Source organism: Mytilus galloprovincialis, chromosome 1, assembly GCF_965363235.1.
Source record: "Mytilus galloprovincialis chromosome 1, xbMytGall1.hap1.1, whole genome shotgun sequence".
NCBI classification, from domain to species: domain Eukaryota; kingdom Metazoa; phylum Mollusca; class Bivalvia; order Mytilida; family Mytilidae; genus Mytilus; species Mytilus galloprovincialis.
In genome coordinates, this window is record NC_134838.1 from 118,510,363 (window position 1) to 118,532,430 (window position 22,068).

The window sequence follows — 22,068 nt, forward strand, 5'->3', positions numbered from 1 at the left end:
CTTTATTGAATACCACAATTGATCGATTTTAAAATCTTAAAATCTTTTGTTCCTATATTTGGTTGTCTATGATCATCTGACATATTTAACATTCCACTCATAATAAAATTAAGAAATCTTTAAAGAAATCTACTCGTGCATTAAAACAGTTACGTTGAACTTATAGGCAGATTTATCCTAATACGATAGTGTTTATAGAAGGAATTCATATTATACGAGATCTGGAGTTTGGCCAATGTACATAGTAATAAATGTAATGAAATAATAATAATTGGTCTATAGCTTTCTTCTTATAATATCTACCTATGTCAATATTTTTGGATAAAGAGCTACCAAAATCTTAAAATGACTGATTTGTTTAGTTTCAAATTATTTATACAAGATTTTTCTATATTGCCTTATCAGGTCTTTATTTCTCTATATATAAATGTCTGAGGTCACTAAAAGTCAAATGTTGGCCAGGTTAGGGAATGTGATACTCATTTTTAACTGACCTTTTTATGATGGTGGGGAAATGATGGATAATATCTGATAAACTGAAGGTTTTGATACCTATCTCCACTTTATATACATCAAATAGTATAAACATATTTACACTGGGTAGATGATATTCAATTTATCTTTATAATTCTTCACATAATAATGGCCAATAACAATATATAGTAATTCTTGTCTCCTTTAATGTGTCTTATACCAGTGAAGGGTGTCCTAAATGTTGGATATAACCATAGTAGGTTAGAAATTGTGCATGTTTTCTTATTATTGCAAACAAACAATTTCAAATTTGTCAAAAACAGTTGAAACCAATGCAATAAGAGTGCAATCATAGAGAAAGGGTTGATTGACTTGTTCAAACCAATAAAATGATTGATTTGCAAAAAACAATAAAATCATTGATTTGCATAAACCAATAAAATAATTGATATATGGCATAAATTAATAAAATAGTTGATCAGCATATTTTTGTGATTGATTGATGTTAGAGTGTGGTCACCTACAAGTTACAGGTTATATTGCACAAGAACTTTTTTTGAATATTTTCCCATGGCATTACATAGTGAACAAATGAAACCTTACATACACCTATCAACTACATGTATATCTCACCTTTAGTTTAGTAATTACAGTCTAATACAGGTTATCATTTCATAGCAGAGAAAAGGAAAACAAAAAGATATGCAATATATTTATCTACAGAGACAGCAACCTGACAAGCAAAAACCTTGAAAGCTCTGCTGATGTTTTTAACAGTCTTTAGCTTTATATCTTATAGAAAGGATTTGTGAATAAATTCAACAAATATTACCTATAAATATGTAATCTAAGACATCCTCAACAAATTCCTGAATGGACAAACAAATACTTAGAAATAAGCTAGGTTTTGTGAATACTGACACCTGGTGTCAATGAGGTTTGGTCAATCTTTGTTCTATAGGAACAAATAAAGGATTCTGATCATTGTTATGATTTTGCCTGTAATTAGAAATAAATGTCTACCTTTATCTAAATACCATTCTGTGTTCAGTGACAAAATGTGGTACTGATATTTGACAGTATTTATGATATCATTCCACTAAGACATACTGTATTTTACAACATTCCCTGCCACAAATCATAATCAGACCACCCTAAAACAATGACTGACAAACAGAGCTATTAATCCCCCATCCAGACCAATATTCCCTGATAGAAGTGTTGATATACAGTATACTCAGCTGTTTAACTAATTGTTTAAGCATGGATTTATAACCTTTTATTGATGCTCTATGAACATAAGTACATGATAAATAGTGGTAATACACATCCTAATCAGAGGACCCCCACTGTCCAGTGTAGAGTGACCACTGGTCAGTAATGATCTATTAATTATCTGTGGCCTTTGTCTGTGTAAGTGTCCAGTGGAGATACTGACTGTGAAATGGTCAATGATGAACAAGTATCTGTCATAGATACTATTAATTAATACAAGTTTCTGTAGGTGGAGATTTTTGTGAATCATCACAGAGGTTGGGTTAAACAAAGACGTTTTGGGGACAAACACAATTGAAAATAGTTATTTTACAGTGAGTTGACTGTTAGTGTTGCTCTCCACCAATTGCAATTCATTCAAAATTTTGACCAAATTGCAATTTGTTTTATAAAATTAAATCGTTCAACTGGTCAGAAATTTGAACAAACTGCTGTAGAAAACCACAGCCAAGTCATGAAAGTGCAAGGTGATAAAATAAAACATACTTACAATCCTATAAGACTTTTACTCCACTTTAATGATGTTGTGACAAAATTTGTTTATCAGTTTGTATAGTTATATTATATTCATTTCCATGCTGAAGGGGAACTGTTTATTTTGAATTGCTATTAAATTGTCCAATCTAAACTTTCATATAGTTTTTCTTTCTAAAAGTATTCTATATTTATAAGAATCAGACATTATGTGAATTAAAACATTTCATATTCAGTAAAATATGTGTAAAATTGCAATATATGTTTGTAGGAAGTTTCCATGGGGGAGATAACTTTTCTTACAAAAAGTCTTTATTCAAAAGAATAATATTTTAGGTTATCTCCCCTGAAAACTTATCAATAGCATATTGTTATTTCACACATATTTTACTGAATATATGATGTTTTATTTAAAATGATATCTGATTCTTATAAATATAGAATACTTTTAGAAAGAAAAACTATATGAAAGCTTAGTTTGGACAATTTTATAGCAATTCAAAATAAACAGTTCCTCTTCAGCATGGAAATGAATATAATATAACTATACAAACTGATAAACAAATTTTGTCACAACATCATTAAAGTGGAGTTAAAGTCTTATAGGATTGTAAGTATGTTTTATTTTATCACCTTGCACTTTCACATTTTGACTGAACAATTTGTTCAATATTCTGACCAGTTGAACAATTTGGTTTAATAAAACAAATTGCAATTTGATCAAAATTTTGAACGAGTTGCAATTGGTGGAGAGCAACACTAACAGTCAACTCACTGTAAATAAAGTCTCTAAACAAATGAAACACTTCTCTTTTTTTTTAATTTGTACATACAAATAATCAAAAGGGCAACAACATTAATAAAATCAAAATCAGAAAAAAAAACAAGATTTTTTATGTGCATGAAAGCTTATTCATGGACAAGGACAAAATTCAAGGCAAATTAAAAACTGACATAAAGTGTTGAAAGTTTTTTAGTTCGGTATTTAAAGTAATATTATCCAATAAACTCCAAAACTCTTGACAAAGGCCTTCAAATAAGTAATAATCTTAACAACTTAACAGACATTGTTTTTAAAATTTATATGAAATCAATTATATAAAAGCCACTTTACAGAACGCAGTAACAGGTACAAATATGTCCTATAATATGATTTAATAATTTTGCTTTCAGGGAAATAATAAAATGTCTTTAACATTAACATTCCATAAATAATTACCAGTTAGAGAAGTCGAAATTAATTCAGGAATTTTTAGCTCAATATTTCTTTTGAAATTGTTTACGATTTGTGCAAGAATTTTATATATGCATTTCATTCTACTTTAGATTAAACTATTTTTTCCCCTTATTTCAAAGTGAGAAAAAGACGAAGAATTTCCTGATAAAATCAAATTGATTTGAATATAACTTTAAATAACTTTTGTTATTGAATATATTGAGGATTCTCTATTGTGGAGAGAAACATGTTAACCATATTGTTACACAAATATGGGACGACCTAACTACAATTCACAAAATTTCTATAGTAGTGGGCAGCTAAATATGGTGAACTACTCTTCCCTAATATGGCACATATTCACACAAGAACAGTTTTGTTATAGAATACTTTCGGCTATTAAAGATTATTTAATGTTTGCCATTGACAGAAGTTTTATTGAGAATAACAGCAGGGAATGGTCTTACTAACTTAAGCTGATCAGAGAACATAGGTCTTCCTTTATACTTCCTATTCTAACTTTGAAAACAGGAGTGTTTTACATAATGTTCAACCAAAAACAAATAAATTGTGTGTGTAAATTCTATAATTTATGGTTGTAAATGGTTTTATGATACAATATTTTATTATAATTTATTGAAATCTCAACAAAACACAAACAGTTAAACTTGACATATCTTCAGTAACTCCACAGAGATGAAAATCAACCATAAAAACTCATGACACCTTCTCAGAATAGGGATCTTATTCTTTCTAAATCTACTTCTATCTTAACATTATAAAATCCAAATATTATAAAGATCATGTAAAACATCATGCACAGATTTATACTGGTATCATATTTTGCATAGTTTTTTTTGTAGTACAAACCTTAATGCTAAGATAGAAGTTGTTGACAATTTCAGTATGCACGATTATTATCTTCAATAGGTACATATGACACGTCTGAAAATGAAATGCATGAAAAATTTTCCAACATCTAAACTCAAAAGTGCCTAACCAGAACAAAAATATGATCATTAAGCAATCATTTATACCGGTATATTCTATTTGCAAAAATAAAAGTGAAAATTGTCAAAAAAAGTATATATATACTCTTAGACTCTTTTAATAATAACTTAGTAAAAGTTTGAAATATATTTCTCCACGCTTCATAAGGTTAGAGAGTGACATGAAAAAAAATGTTTCTTTTCAATGATTAAAGTCCCATTACTCTGGATTCTGGAACAGCATGCATTTTAAGGAAAATTTTCCAACAAATATACAGAACCTCAGATCCCCATACGGAATAAAGGACTGGTTCAAGATATTCTATTTTGTAATTCTGATATTTGTTTAATTATTGGATTAAAATTTAAAAAGTTCAAATTTTCATCTGGTGCATGCCTGTATATATAACTGATAAAGCCATGTGATTAACTCTTCTCCTAGCACTTCATTAACCTAACCTCAAATAGATTTATCTTTAGAAAATATCCTAAATAAATTAAAATAGGAAATATAATACTGAGATTTGTATTTATTTTATTACTAACATTTACCACTGGGAAGTCCTTTTTAAACCATTCTTTGAAAAGGATATAAATGGCTCTGTTATCAAAATTTATACATAAATGTAATCTACCACCATTTAAGTCCTGAAAAAAACTAGATTTTAACATTGATCATCAAAAATACTTAAATTTCAATCTGTGTTTCTCAAGATCTCATTAGGTATTGTGGCAATTCAAAGTCCGAAATGTTGTTCAATTTAACATAAAATTCAAATAAGATATTTAAATTAGTGTTTTTTTAAACACCATATTTTTGGTGGGTACAATAATTCAAACTATTTTCTAAATATGTAACGATTGCAATGACATTTACTATGACTTATAACTGTCTCTCCCATGGTGTATTATTATTTATGTGCCATTGTTTAACAGGACCTCTCTCGGCACAGGGGTCAATTAACAATTAATTTCTCAGCTAACACCCAAGTGTTGTGTTTAATTTAGTTTAATGTACTTCAAGATGTACAAAATGTAATTTTTATGAAAATTTAGTCCATACATATTCAAAATTTTGTTTTGTGGGTAACTTGGGGTTTGTAAGGAAATGACCATTTAACTTCAAGGGAGGGGTTATGGTTTTTCTGATACCAATTTTGATGAAAAAATATATTATTGGTCAAGTAAATGACAAAGGATAATATTCTGTATCCAGATCTTCCCCATACCTTATAATTAAATTTGAAAAAAAATAATTTGATTGGTGCGAAATACTAATAAAAATGTGGCTTATCGAAGAACAAAATTCTAACTCAGAAAAAACCATACCCCCCCCCTCCCCACCTTTTCCCCCTTGAATTTAAATGGTTGCTCCAAAACTATTTCTTAGTAAATGAATCGGGTAGATGACATTCTTAATCTGCACTCAAAAATATGTATCACTCAGCAAAGAAAGTGTGGGAAAACTAAGTAAATCACTTTGGTAAACAGAACATTGAAACCCAACTTGTACCTGATATGATCCAAGCTTCATACAAAATCAGTGAAGTCCTTAATATCACTGGGTACGTCTTTTCAGATCAATTTTCAACTGACTGATTATAGAAAGTTTCACTGTGATTTTAAACAATATCCAATTCTTTTTTATCCCTTTTTAGTCAATGATGTTGTTTACAAATGACTAAAATCTATAAAGTTTATCTAAGATTTATAAAAATCAAACATAAAAGAGTTAATCGTTCGATTGAACTGGTATGAATACAAAATAAGATAAAGCTTTGTTGATCGCTATTGACTTTTTTGTCTTTTAAATGCTGATCATCACAGATTTGATAAGAATTTGTTTTATGGTATTTTTAAGATAGATTTTAGATTGATTGTACAAAGCTGTAAAACAATTAGACACAGGTGCTAAGTTAAAGGTTAAATTTTATTGATCAAGGTCAAAAAAAAAATAGGACCAAAATTCTTACTGACAGAGTTGGTGTGGGAATCATGATGGATCCCTTGTAAATATCTAATGGCCTATAATTATCCACGGTCTTTAATTTTCAGCTTAAAACAATCAAGAATTCAATCTTCAAACTGCAATTCAAGATTGTTTATTTAAAAAGACAAGAAGCGCTCCATTCTGTTTGTCTACAGCATAGATTTAAGGACAAAGTACATACCTTACCTTACTTTTTTTTAAAGAAACACGCTGTCGCCAGAATTTCAATTCCCATGGAAAATAATATGACCAATGTCACTTTTTTTCAAATAAAACCAACATGTTATCCAGTGTTATTGTCTGAAGTTATTTTAATAACAAAAAACACTGAACTCAAAGACAAATTCAAAAAGAAGAAGTCCATCAAAAATGACAAAATCAAACAATGTCAAAGAACTGGTGAAAAACAACTGCCACCTTCTTGACTAAAAGAAAACCCTTGTTTGACTATCGTGTATCAAACAAACTTTAGTCTTCATTGTGCTATACAGTAACTAGTGTACTATTTTTCTATTTTTCTAAGTCTATCATGACTTTTTGAATTCTATCAACATATAAACAAGATACATTCTCTAATCATAAATAAAGAACAGTTTTTTTTGTTGTTATTAACCTATTTTGATACAACTTATGTTGTTTGGTTGCTGTCTCATCAATCAATATTTACCTACAGGAGAATTCCTATAATGGCCTGATATACAGTTAAAATTTAAGCCTTCAAAGACAAGATTAAAGCTCTTTTTTAAAATTCATTTCAACGCCCATATTTGTCTTACCAAAGAAAATGGTGACTGTTTATTATTAACACAAGTTACTCACCAACTACTGAAACAGTAGCATTGGCTGTAACTGTACCATTTTGGTTTGTTGCTATGCAACTGTAAACTCCCTCGTCAATTGTCTTCACTGGACTAATAAATGTAACAGACTGAGCTGGTTCAACATGCCAACGTTTCTGCTCAATGGCAGGAAAATTGCTAATGCCATCTTTTTGCCATGATATGACTAGGTTAGGTGGTCCTGTAGCATGGCATTCTAGCTGAGCTGTTGTTCCTACCTCCACTTGAACATCCTGTGGGGTTTTAAGGAATTTGGGAATTTCTGCAAAAATAAAGGATGTATATATGAGATGGATATCTAATGAAATCAACCATATATCAAAAGGATATGTATATAAGAGTGCACACGCTGAAATGTCTCGCCTTCTATACTAATCATTGATATTATGTTGATAGTTCTAAGTATAAAGCTAAGCTTTATTACAACTGTCACATAAACTTAACATTAACCAAGATAACTCAACAAAGACCAATGAACCTTGAAAATGAGGTCAAGGTCAGATGAACCATGCCAGGCAGACATGTACAGCTAAAATTGCTTCTATACAACATATATAGTTGACCCATTACTTATAGTTAAAGAAAAATAGACCAAAACACAAAAACTTAACACTGTGCAATGAACCGTGAAAATGAGGTCACGGTCAAATAAAACCTGCGCGACTGACATAAAGATCATAAAATATTTCCATACACCAAATATAGTTGACCTATGGCATAGTATTAGGTAAAAAGACCAAAACTCAAAAACTTAACTTTGACCACTGAACCATGAAAATAAGGTCAAGGTCACATGACATCTGCCCGCTAGACATGTACATGCACCTTACAATCATTCCATACAAGAAATATAGTAGACCTATTGCATATAGTATGAGAAAAACAGACCAAAACACAAAAATTTAACTATAACCACTGAACCATGAAAATGAGGTCAAGGTCAGATGACACCTGCCAGTTGGACATGCACACTTTACAGTCCTTCCATACACTGAATATACTAGCCCTATAGCTTATAGTATCTGAGATATGGACTTGACCACCAAAATTTAACCTTGTTCACTGATCCATGAAATGGGGTCGAGGTCAAGTGAAAACTGTCTGACAGACATGAGGACCTTGCCAGGTATGCACATATCAAATATAGTTACCCTATTACTTATAATAAGAGAGAATTCAACATTACAAAAAATTTGAACTTTTTTTTCAAGTAGTCACTGAACCATGAAAATGAGGTCAAGGTTATTGGACATGTGACTGACGGAAACTTCGTAACATGAAGCATCTATATACAAAGTATGAAGCATCCAGGTCTTCCACCTTCTAAAATATAAAGCTTTTAAGAAGTGAGCTAACGCCGCCACCGCCGCCTGCCGGATCACTATCCCTATGTCGAGCTTTCTGCAACAAAAGTTGCAGGCTCGACAATAAGATGGATATCTAATGAAATCAACCATATATCAAAAGGATATGTATATAAAATGGATATCTAATTAAATCACCCACATATCATGCTTTTATTGTTATTCTTCATCTCTTTAGTTGTTTAAATCAAATGTAACGACTGTGAAAAATTATGTTATGCAAGTTTTTCCTTTTTTTCAACCATGAAAATTATTTGTAATTCATTTGCAAAAGAGAAATGTACTCTGTTACAAAGGGATACTATTTAGATTAGCAAAGAATCAAAACCGTAAAGTACAAAGGATGGGCTAAACTTTACATCAATATAAAATGCCAGGTCATGTACAAAGGTGTATTCATATTTGACCAGGTCTTTGTTTGCTGACAGTTCTCCTGGAGTTTATATTAACACTTCAGACTTAAAACTGGGCAAATATTTCCTCTGTTGAGTGCTACTATAGGCCATTCTCTTAAATCTGTCCCAGTTCTAAATATCACATCATTTAAACCTATGTCTCTTCAACTCACAAGGGGTCCTAATTAGCATACTGTTATACCCATTTTATTTCACAACACTCTATTTAAAATGGAAATATACAACAATATGATCATTTAATGGCATAAAAACTGAAAGATTCAAGATCAAAATAAATATCAAAACACACAATTTTCTCAGTTTTGTAATGAAATTGTCAAGAAAGTAAACATTAAATTTTACCTCCTAAGAATATATTGACCTCCCAGTTCATATATACAGTACTGGATTACTGGCTGTTAGTAAATATACTGGCTTTATTTATAAAAGAGTAAAATATGTCATCATTATAAACTTGAGAAAACCTTTGCTTGTTCACAAACATGTCAGCTTGTGCAGAAACATCAAAGTAAAGGTGTGTAGTGTTTGGCCATACAGAATTCTTTAATTCTAAATACAATATATCAAAATGTAAAGATGTTTTCAACTATCACAATTGTTCTATCATCTGTACAATTTCGGAATATTCACAAGGTCCATGAATTGCCACCATTAAAGGAAATAATGAAGTTTCCCTTCAAGTTTTCACCCCACAAAAAGACAATATTTGACTTCAAAGATTTAAAGGGATTGTTCTCATATTTTCATATCAAGTAAACCAACACTTAATGTTCAAGAGTTTCTCCTACTTTTTGGTACTAATAATACATGTACATGTATTCATTAAAGAAACAGAAATTACCAAATAACACATACATTGAACAACTCACCTAACTACTTAACTACCAACAACCAAAGAACACACACACATGGACAAAGACAAACAATATAGAATAAAAGTCTGTCTAGGTACATGCACAAAATGGAGTACTAGTATGTGGAAACAAGTTTTTCCGTCATAAACATACATAATCAAATTGAGGATGGAAATGGGGAATGTGTCATTTAGAGGCAACAACCCTATTAAAGAGCAGAAAACAGCCGAAGGCCACTAATGGGTCTTCAATACAGCACCCAGAGGCGATCTTCAGCTAATTTATAAAACATCTTTCAATTTAAAATTAGTCACTGTAAAACAGCCTGCAAAATACAGCTATTAATATGATATCCCTTGTGTATGTAAAAACATCAGGAATGGCACAGGATCAAAACATGCTTGTAACTATCTAAAATATAGTTCCATGGCTTAAGTCTACTTGATGCATCATGCTGGATTTTTCCTTAGGGTTATACATTTTGTATAAACGGGGACCTTCACTAAATATAATTGGATATAGAGATAATCATAACAAGGCTACACAAGAAAACAAACTACAAAAGATTAAAAATAAGAAAGCTCTGACAAAAAAAGTGACACCTTCAACAATATAAATGCCTTTTTTTTGCATGCACAAAATTTTTAAAATGACCTTTACCAGTATCAGAAATGTAATTAAGTAGATCTGTTATTTTTTTTATGGGACTAAACAATTGAAGTTATACTCCTTATTATACGTCTATGGCTGTCTTACCCTTTCATAAAAAAAAGATATTTTTGAGTTACGCAAGCCTCTGACAATGTCTGATATTTCAGACAAATTTCTGCATTCACATATTTCATTTTACATCATAATTGTTAATGTGAAATATATATAGAAGATTTGATACTGTCACAAAAGATTAGTAATAAAGTGAAGTAAAAGGTGTTTTTGAAGTTTAAAACTAATTTCTGGCTCATTTTTTAACCATGCCCTTACAAATCAGGGCTTATCATCGCCAGGTTATTTTTTCTAGTGATAAAGGTATGGAGACATCAAAGGAGTTGTTAAATTAAAATTTCAAAGGTAAATCATGTTCTCTTAGCAATAAATGTACCAGTATACATTCATATATAACATTATTTTTATCTGATTACAGTCTGCACCCTAATAAAATCTAGAAACTTTAATATGTTACAAGTACAGGCAACTAAATCTAATATAATTTATAATCAAGACACCTTGTCACTATTTCTAACAGTCTAACCCATACATGTATATTTATTCAAGAGTAATTCTTTTGCCTTCTTGATCAAAACATGACAATAAAATCGTCATAATTTTTATTAAATTAGGTTGAGTGCCTTTTATTTCAGCCCAGCGATAATGCTGTTTTATATACAACAGTTTTTTGAATTAAAGTTATAGATAGGACCAAACATTTTCTACAGGAAAGTCTTCTCAAGTCAGTTTCTGGTTTTTAATTTTGCATTCTACATCATAAAAGGAGTATCCAAAGACAATTGTTTATATGGCTAGTGCTTATACCCAAATATAAAAAGAGGATGTGGTATGATTGCCAATGAGACAAATCTTACAAGAGACAAAGTCTGCATAATGGAACCCAAAGAAGTAACTTATTTAAATACATTTTTAGGCACAATTATGAATTATGATAATAAGCAAAATAACTATCCATGGGTAGCATCTTACTTATTGGGTTTAAGCAAACTTAGTTATACAAAATCTGCTGTTAGATTGATATTTAACAAACCCATCCCAAATATATTTTAGCCCACCTTTTAAAACATCTTTAGAATAATTTGTACTTGTAGTGAACATAATTAATTTAGCTTTATAATATAAAATAATTAATTATTTGAGATATTTCCCTTTTAAAATGTGCATGCAGTAATTTCTATAATCATTATTTTTTTTAAAAATCAGGAGCAGATAATTTTTTATTTGATTATCAAAAAAACGTTTTCATTGTTTCTTAGTGTTAACAGGCAATAATAATTAATATACAGAAACACACAAGGAATTCAGATTGTGATAGATGTTGACTTCATTAAAAAGGGAAAAGAATATATATGGGAATGACGAACATGTGTCAATAAAAAATCTCTTAAAACCAATATATACCATAGACTAAACATTTGATTTAAATAACATCTTTGTTGTTGATTGCTTGCTTAATGTCCAGTGGCAAATATTTAAACAATATTCAGGACTATCTTCATCTTGACATTTTCCAGCAACTATAGTCTCTCTGCAGTTGCTTCATTTTTTTTAAACATTACAATTGAACTAATCCCAATCAAATTCAATTCTCCCCAAAAAGTGAATTTAGTTAAGTTTTCTCCACAGATATAATCTTTATTTTGTTGATATCATCGTACAGCTGTGTAAAAATGAAGAGAGATTGAACCAAGTAAAGCATTACAGGGAAAAAGATTAGCACTGCTGGGGTCCAGTAGCCAATGCTACTGAAAATTGGGTTGGGCCCCTAAGTTTTTTTTTGAAAATGTCCATAGTGCTGTTAAATATTAATTTTCATATTGTGGCAGGTTGGGCCCCTAGTCAGAAAATGTTAGTTTACTCCCTGCATTACGTTTGTGCTCAATGTTGAAGGTATCAGTGCAACATTGAGATGAAGAACAGTAACAAATATTGTTACTTTGCCTTTTGTTTCTGTCATTTAATTATAGTGAGTACTTAATACTTATAGATCTCTTTTCAATTAAAAAAATATTTTTTTTACTGGGTTACATCAATAATCAGCAAAGTTTTCAAATACATGTACTCTGAGAACTGAAGACAAGTGTCAATAAGAATGTTCAGAATCAAATTATTTCCAATGATGTAATTCCGTAGTTCACATACTAATAATGAAAATTTAAAACAAAAATTCAAATTAACGAATTCATTTATGTTGAAAAAAAAAAATCTTTTTTCAAAGACATTCAATTATGATTATCAATTAAAAAAGTAAAAAAAACCCAGAATTATTTAATCGAAAGACACACCCAATATAATTTTCATTATACAGCCTACTTTTTTTTATTTGAGAACAAAACTTTAGTCTTACCAACTATTAATTTACAAACTTGAAATTAAAATTTGAAATGGATCTACAGATCATTTCAAATGAAAATTATTTTAAGGACACCACCCTTTCAGAAGATTATTTTGATAAAGAGTTCTTTGCCAAATGTTTGAATATTAATTGTCACTCTTTGGTAGTTAAAAGAATTCTCAAGTTTCAATCAATCCATTTAAGCAAAAACGATATATAGATAATATATAAATCTTAACTATTGACAATAAACTCTAATATTGTGTAACCTTTGATTGTATTAGCCCAAAGAACTGTCATGAATCTTTTCTTATAGTCACATTTCTTTATTGACTTCGCTACATTTGTAAACTATTTTTTGTCTGGAGATCTACCAACCACTGCACATTCTGCAGAAATTCCAACTGTGTTAAAATTCAGGTAAATAAAGCATGTCAAAAGAATTAGTATTATATTCCCAGGCCTTTTAAAAACGGCCTTCCAGTGAAGAAAAATATTTATGAACATATATGTGATCATAAATATATTCATATTTTTTTTTTGGCATTTGAGTTTGTCTTGTTAGGTTAGATTTTCAAATGGAAAAAAAACCAACAAAATTTGAAGTAATTGGTATTTTTTTTTTATCTTTAAAAAAAAGTGATGTAGAATATAATATTTTATTACTTTCACTAAACATCTGTATATTATTATTATTATTATTTTATCTTAGAAAACAGTGATTACGCATGAACTGAAATATATTAGAAGATGGAAAGCATTTGTTTTCGAATGTTAATTTGAATAAAAGAGCTGACCATTTTTAAGTGATTTGGCAAGATAATTTTTGATAATATTTTTTTTGCTAAAGAAATGATGATTTTAATACTACATCCAAAACACCTTCACAGATATAAAAGGAGTCCTTTATTAAAATGTCATTGTCATTGTAACTGTAGACAGAGGACTATCAACTATTTATTTGCAATTTATGAATTTTCAAAAGGTATACTTATTTTTTGTATGTTCTTGGCACAAAATTATATGGCAATAAACATTTGATTTGTTTAATTTGATATAATCAAGGAGGTCTAAATATAACCTCCTTAACATAATAAATGATATCCAAAGAAATTACTGTAGATATGATTACCAAGATTCTGGCTAGTCAATCATCATCCTCATCAACATCACAAGAGATAACAGATATTGTTTTCATTCAGATGTGCAGTTAATTGCTTAGAATAGTCATGGATCATAACAAAATAATAACAAATACAATCTGTAATTAACAATATGCCTTTAAGATGAAATAAAAATATAAGAAAATAAAATAAAAACATCTCAGAATACACACTATCAAAATACATATTAGTCTTTCATCAGGTATTCTTAGTTTATATAGGCATTTATTACAAAAAAATAATAGGAGACATTTTTTAATTTCAATGAATTTATTAACTTAGTAGTATAAATATCAATAAACAAGGTAGTCTATTTGTCTATGGTGTACTTTGATATCTATATTACAAACAATTTGTTTTACTTACCTGAATTGACCAGGTGAGAAATACAGGTGACAACAAAAAGAAATGCAAATTCTTTCATTTTTCCCAGGCTCAGAGCGATTTATAACGAGATATCGTTAAACACATATTTTTATCAACTTGTAAAAAATAAAGTTGTAAACATAAGGAAATTCGGGTAGATCCGTGAGAATAGGAAATAATATAATTTTACTTCTCCCTACACTAAAACTCAGAAATATATAATCCTAAATGTAAATTATTGTTCCTAATTAAGTCCGAATGAGTTGATATATCGTCAAAAGTCAATCCTGTCACTTTAAATCCATTTTTGGCAATACACCCGTACAACTTTCCCAACTTCTCGAAGTTCACGACCTGCGCAAAGATACTCACAAGCTAAAACTTGTCTGCGCATAACAAAAGCACATGGTTAGGACTGTCAATACACATTCGTATACCAGGTGATAAATCAAAAACCTTTAGATCAAAATGACATACTTCATGTAATGCTCTCAATGACCTTATTTTTGATAAATAATTGAAATACAACAAATCGTTATTAGTGATGCATGACATAAGTAAATACACCGGTATACATGCAGGTATATTAAATGCAGGTGAAAACAATACCTGAGAAAATAAGTAAGACGTGTATCACAATATAATTTATATAAAGTTAGATCTTTTTTGACAATGAGTCAGTGTATTAAATAGGATAACACAATAGGACCACCTTTGAAGAAATCCATATCTTCTTTTGTTCAACATTTTAAATACCATTATAGAATTAAAGATACCCCAAAAAATTATTGCGAAATGAACTGACTTGGGATATGATAAAAAGTAAGAAGACACTTAGAGGATATTAAAATCCTTAGACGATTTTTTTCCTACCATTTACTGTATATATATACTGTCTATACTACATGTTTTGTTTGCATTTTCTCCTGCTGCTCATTCGAATATGAGGGGGCAGGAGGATTTGTTTTCGATCGGTTATTTATTTTTGTAAAATAAGAGGACAGATTATTCATTTTCTGCACTACTGAAGCAAGATTTTTCATTTTCATTAAAGCAAAGGACTGATTATTCATTTTCACAACTATATTTTTGATATTCGAAAACATACAATTTTTAAATGATTTGTTTATTATAAATAATACATGTATAGTCAAGTCATTATGTACCATTTAATCAGAATTAATCATCATCCTCTGCAGAAATAAAACTTTTATATTCCCGACTGCATATACATATATGTTTTAAAGTTTGGTTGTAACTAGCCTCTTTTTAAAGTATTGGCAAATATATTTCACCGAGCGGAGCGAGGCAAATTTTATTTGAAGGGTTTTGGAGCCACTGAAGGCCCAAGAAGCTATAAAACAAACGATGCAAAATCATGCTTTCTGGGTGTTTCAAAGACCCTTTCTTAATCTGAAAATGCAAGTTTTGTTTTAATATTTTTATGACAATATTTGGGTCTCAAAGCGGCAAAATGTATATTTCAGTGCAAGGCTTAAGTTTCTAGGGACAACATCAAAAGACCAATGTGTATGATAAAGCAAAAATGGAATTCACATAGTTAAGTCTGTGGCTGCTGTTTTTTTTTTTTTTTTTTTTTAAACTCATGATCAAGTTCATAACAAATTTACTAGATTACAAACAAATGTAACACTAACAGAATACAGAAGGGCAATCAATGAACAAAAGACAAAAAAATAAGAAACATTGATCCCGAAAAATCAGGGCTACATCTGAGGGAAAATAGAACTTGCTTCTTGCAAGGCACTCGCCGTGAACACAATTTGATATGGAGACAAGCGTTTGGTTTTGAAATTTCTTACATGAGGCATTTGCCTCAATGTAGTTACGACCCTGTTAATATAAAAGTGAAATAAGGTTTCCTGAAACAATATACATCAAGTTAAATGAAACCAATTTTCAGACAATGTCACATTTTAAGTATATTTAAATAATATTTATACTAAATATGGTAAAATTTGGAAGTGTTTCCCGATTTTTTTTTTTGGAAAAAAGATGAATTTATGAAGAAGCTGGTGCCATCTCATACTTTCGATTAGACCTGCTGAGTTATTTATTTTCAATACATTGCAAGTCAGGTAATTTATTTTCAATACATTGCAAGTCAGGTAATTTATTTTCAAACTACCACAGAACAAACCATTTATTTTCGTGATTATCAAGGCTGAGTTATCTATTTTCAAAATCCTCCTGCCCCCCCCCCCACCCCCCCAGAATATCAAATGGTCGTCTCCTTAGTCTAGACGCCATCTAATTAACCATCGAAGTGACCCTCTGACTACGGTTGTATAAGTCGTTGTAAACATAAACATAGATATAGATATACAGCGAACTCGTGCAATAGACAACTTTCGAGTTCGATGAATTTCCGTCAAAAGCTCTGGTTTTAGTGAACGTCATTTGTGCGTTTAGGGTCGTCGTCACTTCCATTCCAATGTTGAGAGAGTTATTGGAAAACTATAATTCTATATTGTACGAATTATTCGGCAAATTGAATTCTCAAAATTGACAATCAGCATTGCTGTCATTAGGGAATTGTCATTAAGTACCTACAGAACAACCATTATTTTTTAGTTTATCCTGCACAATGACGATCACTAAGACGCTTGATGAACGTAAATAGTGCAGGGATACAGGCGACCCTCTCTATCTGGTAAATGACGTCATAAAGGCGCATATAATTGATGAGTTTTTTCCGGAGACGGATGAACTCGAAAGTGGTCTATTGGATTTTTCTAGGTCTGTTTGATTTTATATAATAGGTTACAAATATATATTAATCATCTTTTTTACCTCTGTTGGAATGACATTTTGTAGATCGAACAAATTAATCAAATGTATATCCTTGTTTCACTTTCATTGTTGACCTTCTTTTCTTTTTTACCAGCTGAATACGCCTAGTTCATGGTAAGCCATCTCTATAAGGCTAAGAAGTTCAATTGAAGTTCAGATGCATACTGATTTAATAATGTCAAATTATTCACTTGCAAGTGAATAATTCATAAGCAATGTTTCTTTGCTTACTTTGAAAAAACCCCTGAAACAAACTGTCTGCTAAAAGCGAATTGTATTTCACTATTTCACTTTCATTAATGATTGAGCCAAAACATATGATATTTTATTTTTTTCCATATCTCGTAGCTAGTGCCCTTTTAGTATCGCTGATCTGTGCAAATGGCCAGACAAACATGTACACCGGTCAAACAACCGTTCCATTTTCAAACTATAGTTCACCTATTGCTGATAGTATCCGAGAAACTCAGCCATGAAAAGTTAACACACACCAATTAACCATGAACACGAGATCAAGGTCAGACAAACCCTACTGGACATGTATACCACGAAAGGATCCCACGTACCAAATATAGTTATCCTATTACTAATTATAAAGGAGAAATGCAGGTGACCACACAACATTAGTTTTTAAAGCAGTCGCTGATCTAGGAAAATAAGGTCAATGACAATGAAAGTCGTCAAATGAGGCATTTGTACAAGGACGAAATCCAGACCATTATCGCATATGGACAAAAACCAACGAATTCACCCTTAAACATAATTCTCAGTTCAAGGCTCAATCTATTAAACATATATCTAAGTTAAACAGACAAGGACTAATTCCATAGTATATTTGATTTATTAACAGTTAATCACGCATGGACATGGACTAAATTTGTTAAAAAAAACATACAACTCTAATTTCAAAGTAATAGTGAGAGAAAAAAAATATAGCAATCACCATTGTTACTTTGATGATATTTTTGGTTTGAATTATTACCAAAAAATTACTGTATATACACTGAGTGAATTTACTTCAAGGAACTTACTTTAAATATATTAGCAGCAATAATTGTCACTTTCTTCATTTGGACATTTCTGTCGACACGGAAAACTCAACTCAAAATTAGCGATTTTTTGTTCCCTTACATATTCATTTTCTATTTTGGGGAGCGATGATGATCATTTTTGTAAGTAAGTGAGTAAGTATGTTAGTAAATTTCATTCGAAATCGGCATATATACATGTACAAAATAACATTATTTTTGCTTTTAATAATTGGTTAAACTCTTGTAGAAATCTTTTGACAAAAATTATATGCCTTGATAATTTCTTCATTTTTGTCCCTTATCCAATGGTACTATTTGGTTGCTGTCCGTCAATGGTTTTTCGTTAATTGTTTTTGTATAAACAGCTAGTTTGTGTTCTCTTCCGGCTTAAAATGTTATAGTTACATTATTTATGTGTCAAGAGTCTGAAGATATTAACAGTCCGATATAAATGGTTTTGTTCATGGTTTTCGGGGCTTAGTATAAATTAGTATACGATTTGAGTTTTGTTCTCTGCTGAAGGCCGTTGTCCGTCAGTAGACGCGTGGTTGGAACCACGTGTCGATGGTCCGACGGTTCCCCTGATAATCAAATCAACTCCGCCAGGTATAGATTGAACAATATTTAGCAGGTAGTACTCCTAAGTCGATGTAGTAATATTCGAAAATAGATATTTTTGTATGGACCTTTTGAATTTTTATTGTTTTTCTAGCATTTATGTGGTTTGCGTTCACACATTCATATCTCGATCGCATTTGACGCTTACATCAATTTTATTAGATGTGATACTGATTATCATAGAGAAGAATATAAAATTTAAAAGTTCTCCAATTCGCCATCTCAGAATCAGATGCAATGTGGGTGAATATTTAGTGATACAGGAAGACATTTTGTCAGATTTACTGTAAAGAAATGCTAAATTGAATGGTTTGATTTTTTTAAAAAGTTTATAAGACGTACTTATTCAAAGACTCTCCATGGAGCAATGACAAGTGATATGCCAGAAAATCGCATGCGCACGAATGAACGAAATGTTGATAAGGTGGTTTGTAGAAATGTCACCCATTGTCTTAAATATGGCAATGAATAATGGGGTTGCCATGGTAACATGATGGCTACAAGGGATTCTTGCATGTGTGTAACCAGTGTAACCAATGTAACCATTAGGTCAATGAAGGTTACAAATGTGTACCAGGATTTGAGAATTTCTGAATATGATGATTTATGATAGTTTGTATGAGTGTAACCAATGTTACCAATGTAACCATTATGTCAATGGGGGTAACTGAATTATGGTACACATTTTGTGCCTTATATGCGTTGTCTTAATGATAAAAAGACTAAATAAAAAAAGACTCATTATGACGGCTTTGTGTGGATTACCGGAAATTAAACGAAATAACCATCAGAGATGTGTATCCGATACCAAGGATTACATGAGAGTATATGAATGATTTCTATGGATTATAGTGATTCCCATCACTTATGGCTTATCATCAAATACCAATGCAACCTAGTGAAGAGGAAAAACTGGCGTTTTCAACCCAAAATGTAGGTCTTTATTTGTCAAAATTAATGCTATGTGGACGATGTAATGCGGTATCAACTTTCCGGAGAATAATTGAAGCAGCAGCTAGTTGGTTTCAATGGCATATTGCTGTGTTATATCCTGAAAATATCATTGTTTATTGGAAATCATTTGGTGAACCTCGTTCAGATCTTTGTGTTTTACTTTATTGTCATCGGATTTAATCAGCAACATTTTGGAAAGAGAATTTCAAGTACTATGCGATTGGAATAGTAGTAAATTGTATAACAGTTTGGTTTCAGAACAATCATCTTTAGTGTTAAAGATATCAGTGTATGAGGTGTATAGTTCCTGCCCGAGAGAACGTATTTGTTGGGAACCACCGAAGCACTGGCAAGAGTCGCTACATAAGAAGGAATGAATGTGCGAGAATTAGTAGCCTTGCGATACATTAGAGTTGGTGTAAACCAGAAGTAAAAAGAACAAGATCTATATGTACATATTTCAAAATAATTATAACATTTGAACTATAAATTGTATTACCTGTACTTGCTTATATCTAATATAGATTATCAGTATGGATAAAGCGTAGAATGAAATGAAAATTATCATATCATGGTCACCAGAAAACCATATAAGATAGACACCCTAAGTTTAGTGAAACATATTATATTTAATGCACTCAGTTCCCAAAAGACCTAAAACTGGAAAATTAATGTTAGTGAAAATTTAGATATCGGTTTTCACTGATTAAAAAAAAAAAAAAGAAATATTGGTTTGTTTCATGGATACTCGATTTTCTCCGTTCTACAATCAAAACATACCAATATCCTTTATCCATAAATTCAAATTCTTCATACATGCTACAATTTTTAATACTGATGAACTAGACACTCAAATCTGAGGCTGCTGTCATATTTTAAAAACCAAGTATTAAAGAAAATATTAACAAAAGAGTGACAAATAATTTACAACCTGTAAAAGGGAGCAAAAGACCGTGAGAAATTAATAAGTAATTCTAAAGACTACCATTTAGTATGATATCTGATATAAAACAGATAATGATGTATTACTTTCCTATTTTTTCAAGTTTGAGTTTTATTGAAAATAGAAAGGGAAGAAATTATCATTAACGTGTCAGTACATAATACATGTATTATTTGTGACCTTCATTTTACTGCCAGATTTAATTTGTGGTTTCGGTAACTCCGTCAGAGCCACAATAGACTGAACAAAAATGGACCAAACATTATTGGTGACAATGATTACAACTAAAGTTTGGGTAATCAAATTAAATCTAACCAGTTGAAATGTAATATCTGTCAAGATTTTATTATGATTGAAAAGTACATGCTTAAAAAAATAACATAAAAAGATATACAACAAAACGTATTTTTTTAAAATGGTTTAAAAACTAATTTCAAAGTCCATGAAACAGTATTCACATGTTTCACAAAGAAAAATACTGAATCATGCATGGTCCTTCACTTTCACTTATCACAAAATCAAAACTATCCAAAGTTCATAAATAGGTACCTATGTACGTCAATTAATAGATATATTACAAAGAGCTCAATCTATTTACAGCATAATCTTGATTACATATTTATGCTTGAGTATTTGTTCCTTCAAAAACTGCATTTAGTTTGCCATTGGTAAACAAAATATGTGCTAGTTCCCAATCCACATATAACCCGGCTGGCCACGTTATTACAGGTGACTTCAACATTGTCAATAACACTTCCCTGCAAAATGTGTCATCCAAAGGTCCGAAAAATTGTGAACCTAAATTCTTCAATTGGAAACACAACTTCAAAATACTGATGGATTCAGTCAACAATTATGCCAGGCAATGGGCTAAATGCGAAAAAGAAGACACAGATACTCTTTCAGAATGGATTTAGGCTGTGAGGTCGAAGTTACAAACCAGAATTAAAAAACTGAATGGGTATATCAATACCCATGCTACGTCAATCTTTAAAGACCCAAATGTTGCAAAACACTTGTCCAACTTTCATGACAATTATGTTGTCGTCCCCGCAGATAAAGCCCCAAACAACATAGTTTTTGTGTGTAAATCTCATTACATAAACTGCTTGATAAATGAATTGCTGGGTCTTCAGCAGTAAAGGCCAGGATTCAAAGTTATTGAGAAACTGTCTATTCTAGAGGGGGCATGAATCAAATGTTTGATATCAAAAATTTCAAAGATCT

General features: G+C 30.7%; 1 protein-coding gene across 1 annotated transcript in view; it reads right to left on the reverse strand.

The window, feature by feature from the left end:
- LOC143054442 (muscle, skeletal receptor tyrosine protein kinase-like) overlaps positions 1 to 14,971 on the reverse strand; it is a 54,493-nt gene extending 39,522 nt beyond the window's left edge. Inside the window, exons 1-2 of the mRNA XM_076227457.1 lie at positions 14,482 to 14,971; positions 7,238 to 7,519 (exon numbers count right to left, since the gene is read on the reverse strand). Coding sequence (XP_076083572.1) covers positions 7,238 to 7,519; positions 14,482 to 14,539 — 340 coding nt within the window. The 5' untranslated portion in view covers positions 14,540 to 14,971. The remainder of the gene's footprint in view (positions 1 to 7,237; positions 7,520 to 14,481) is intronic.
- Positions 14,972 to 22,068: the final 7,097 nt, after the last annotated feature.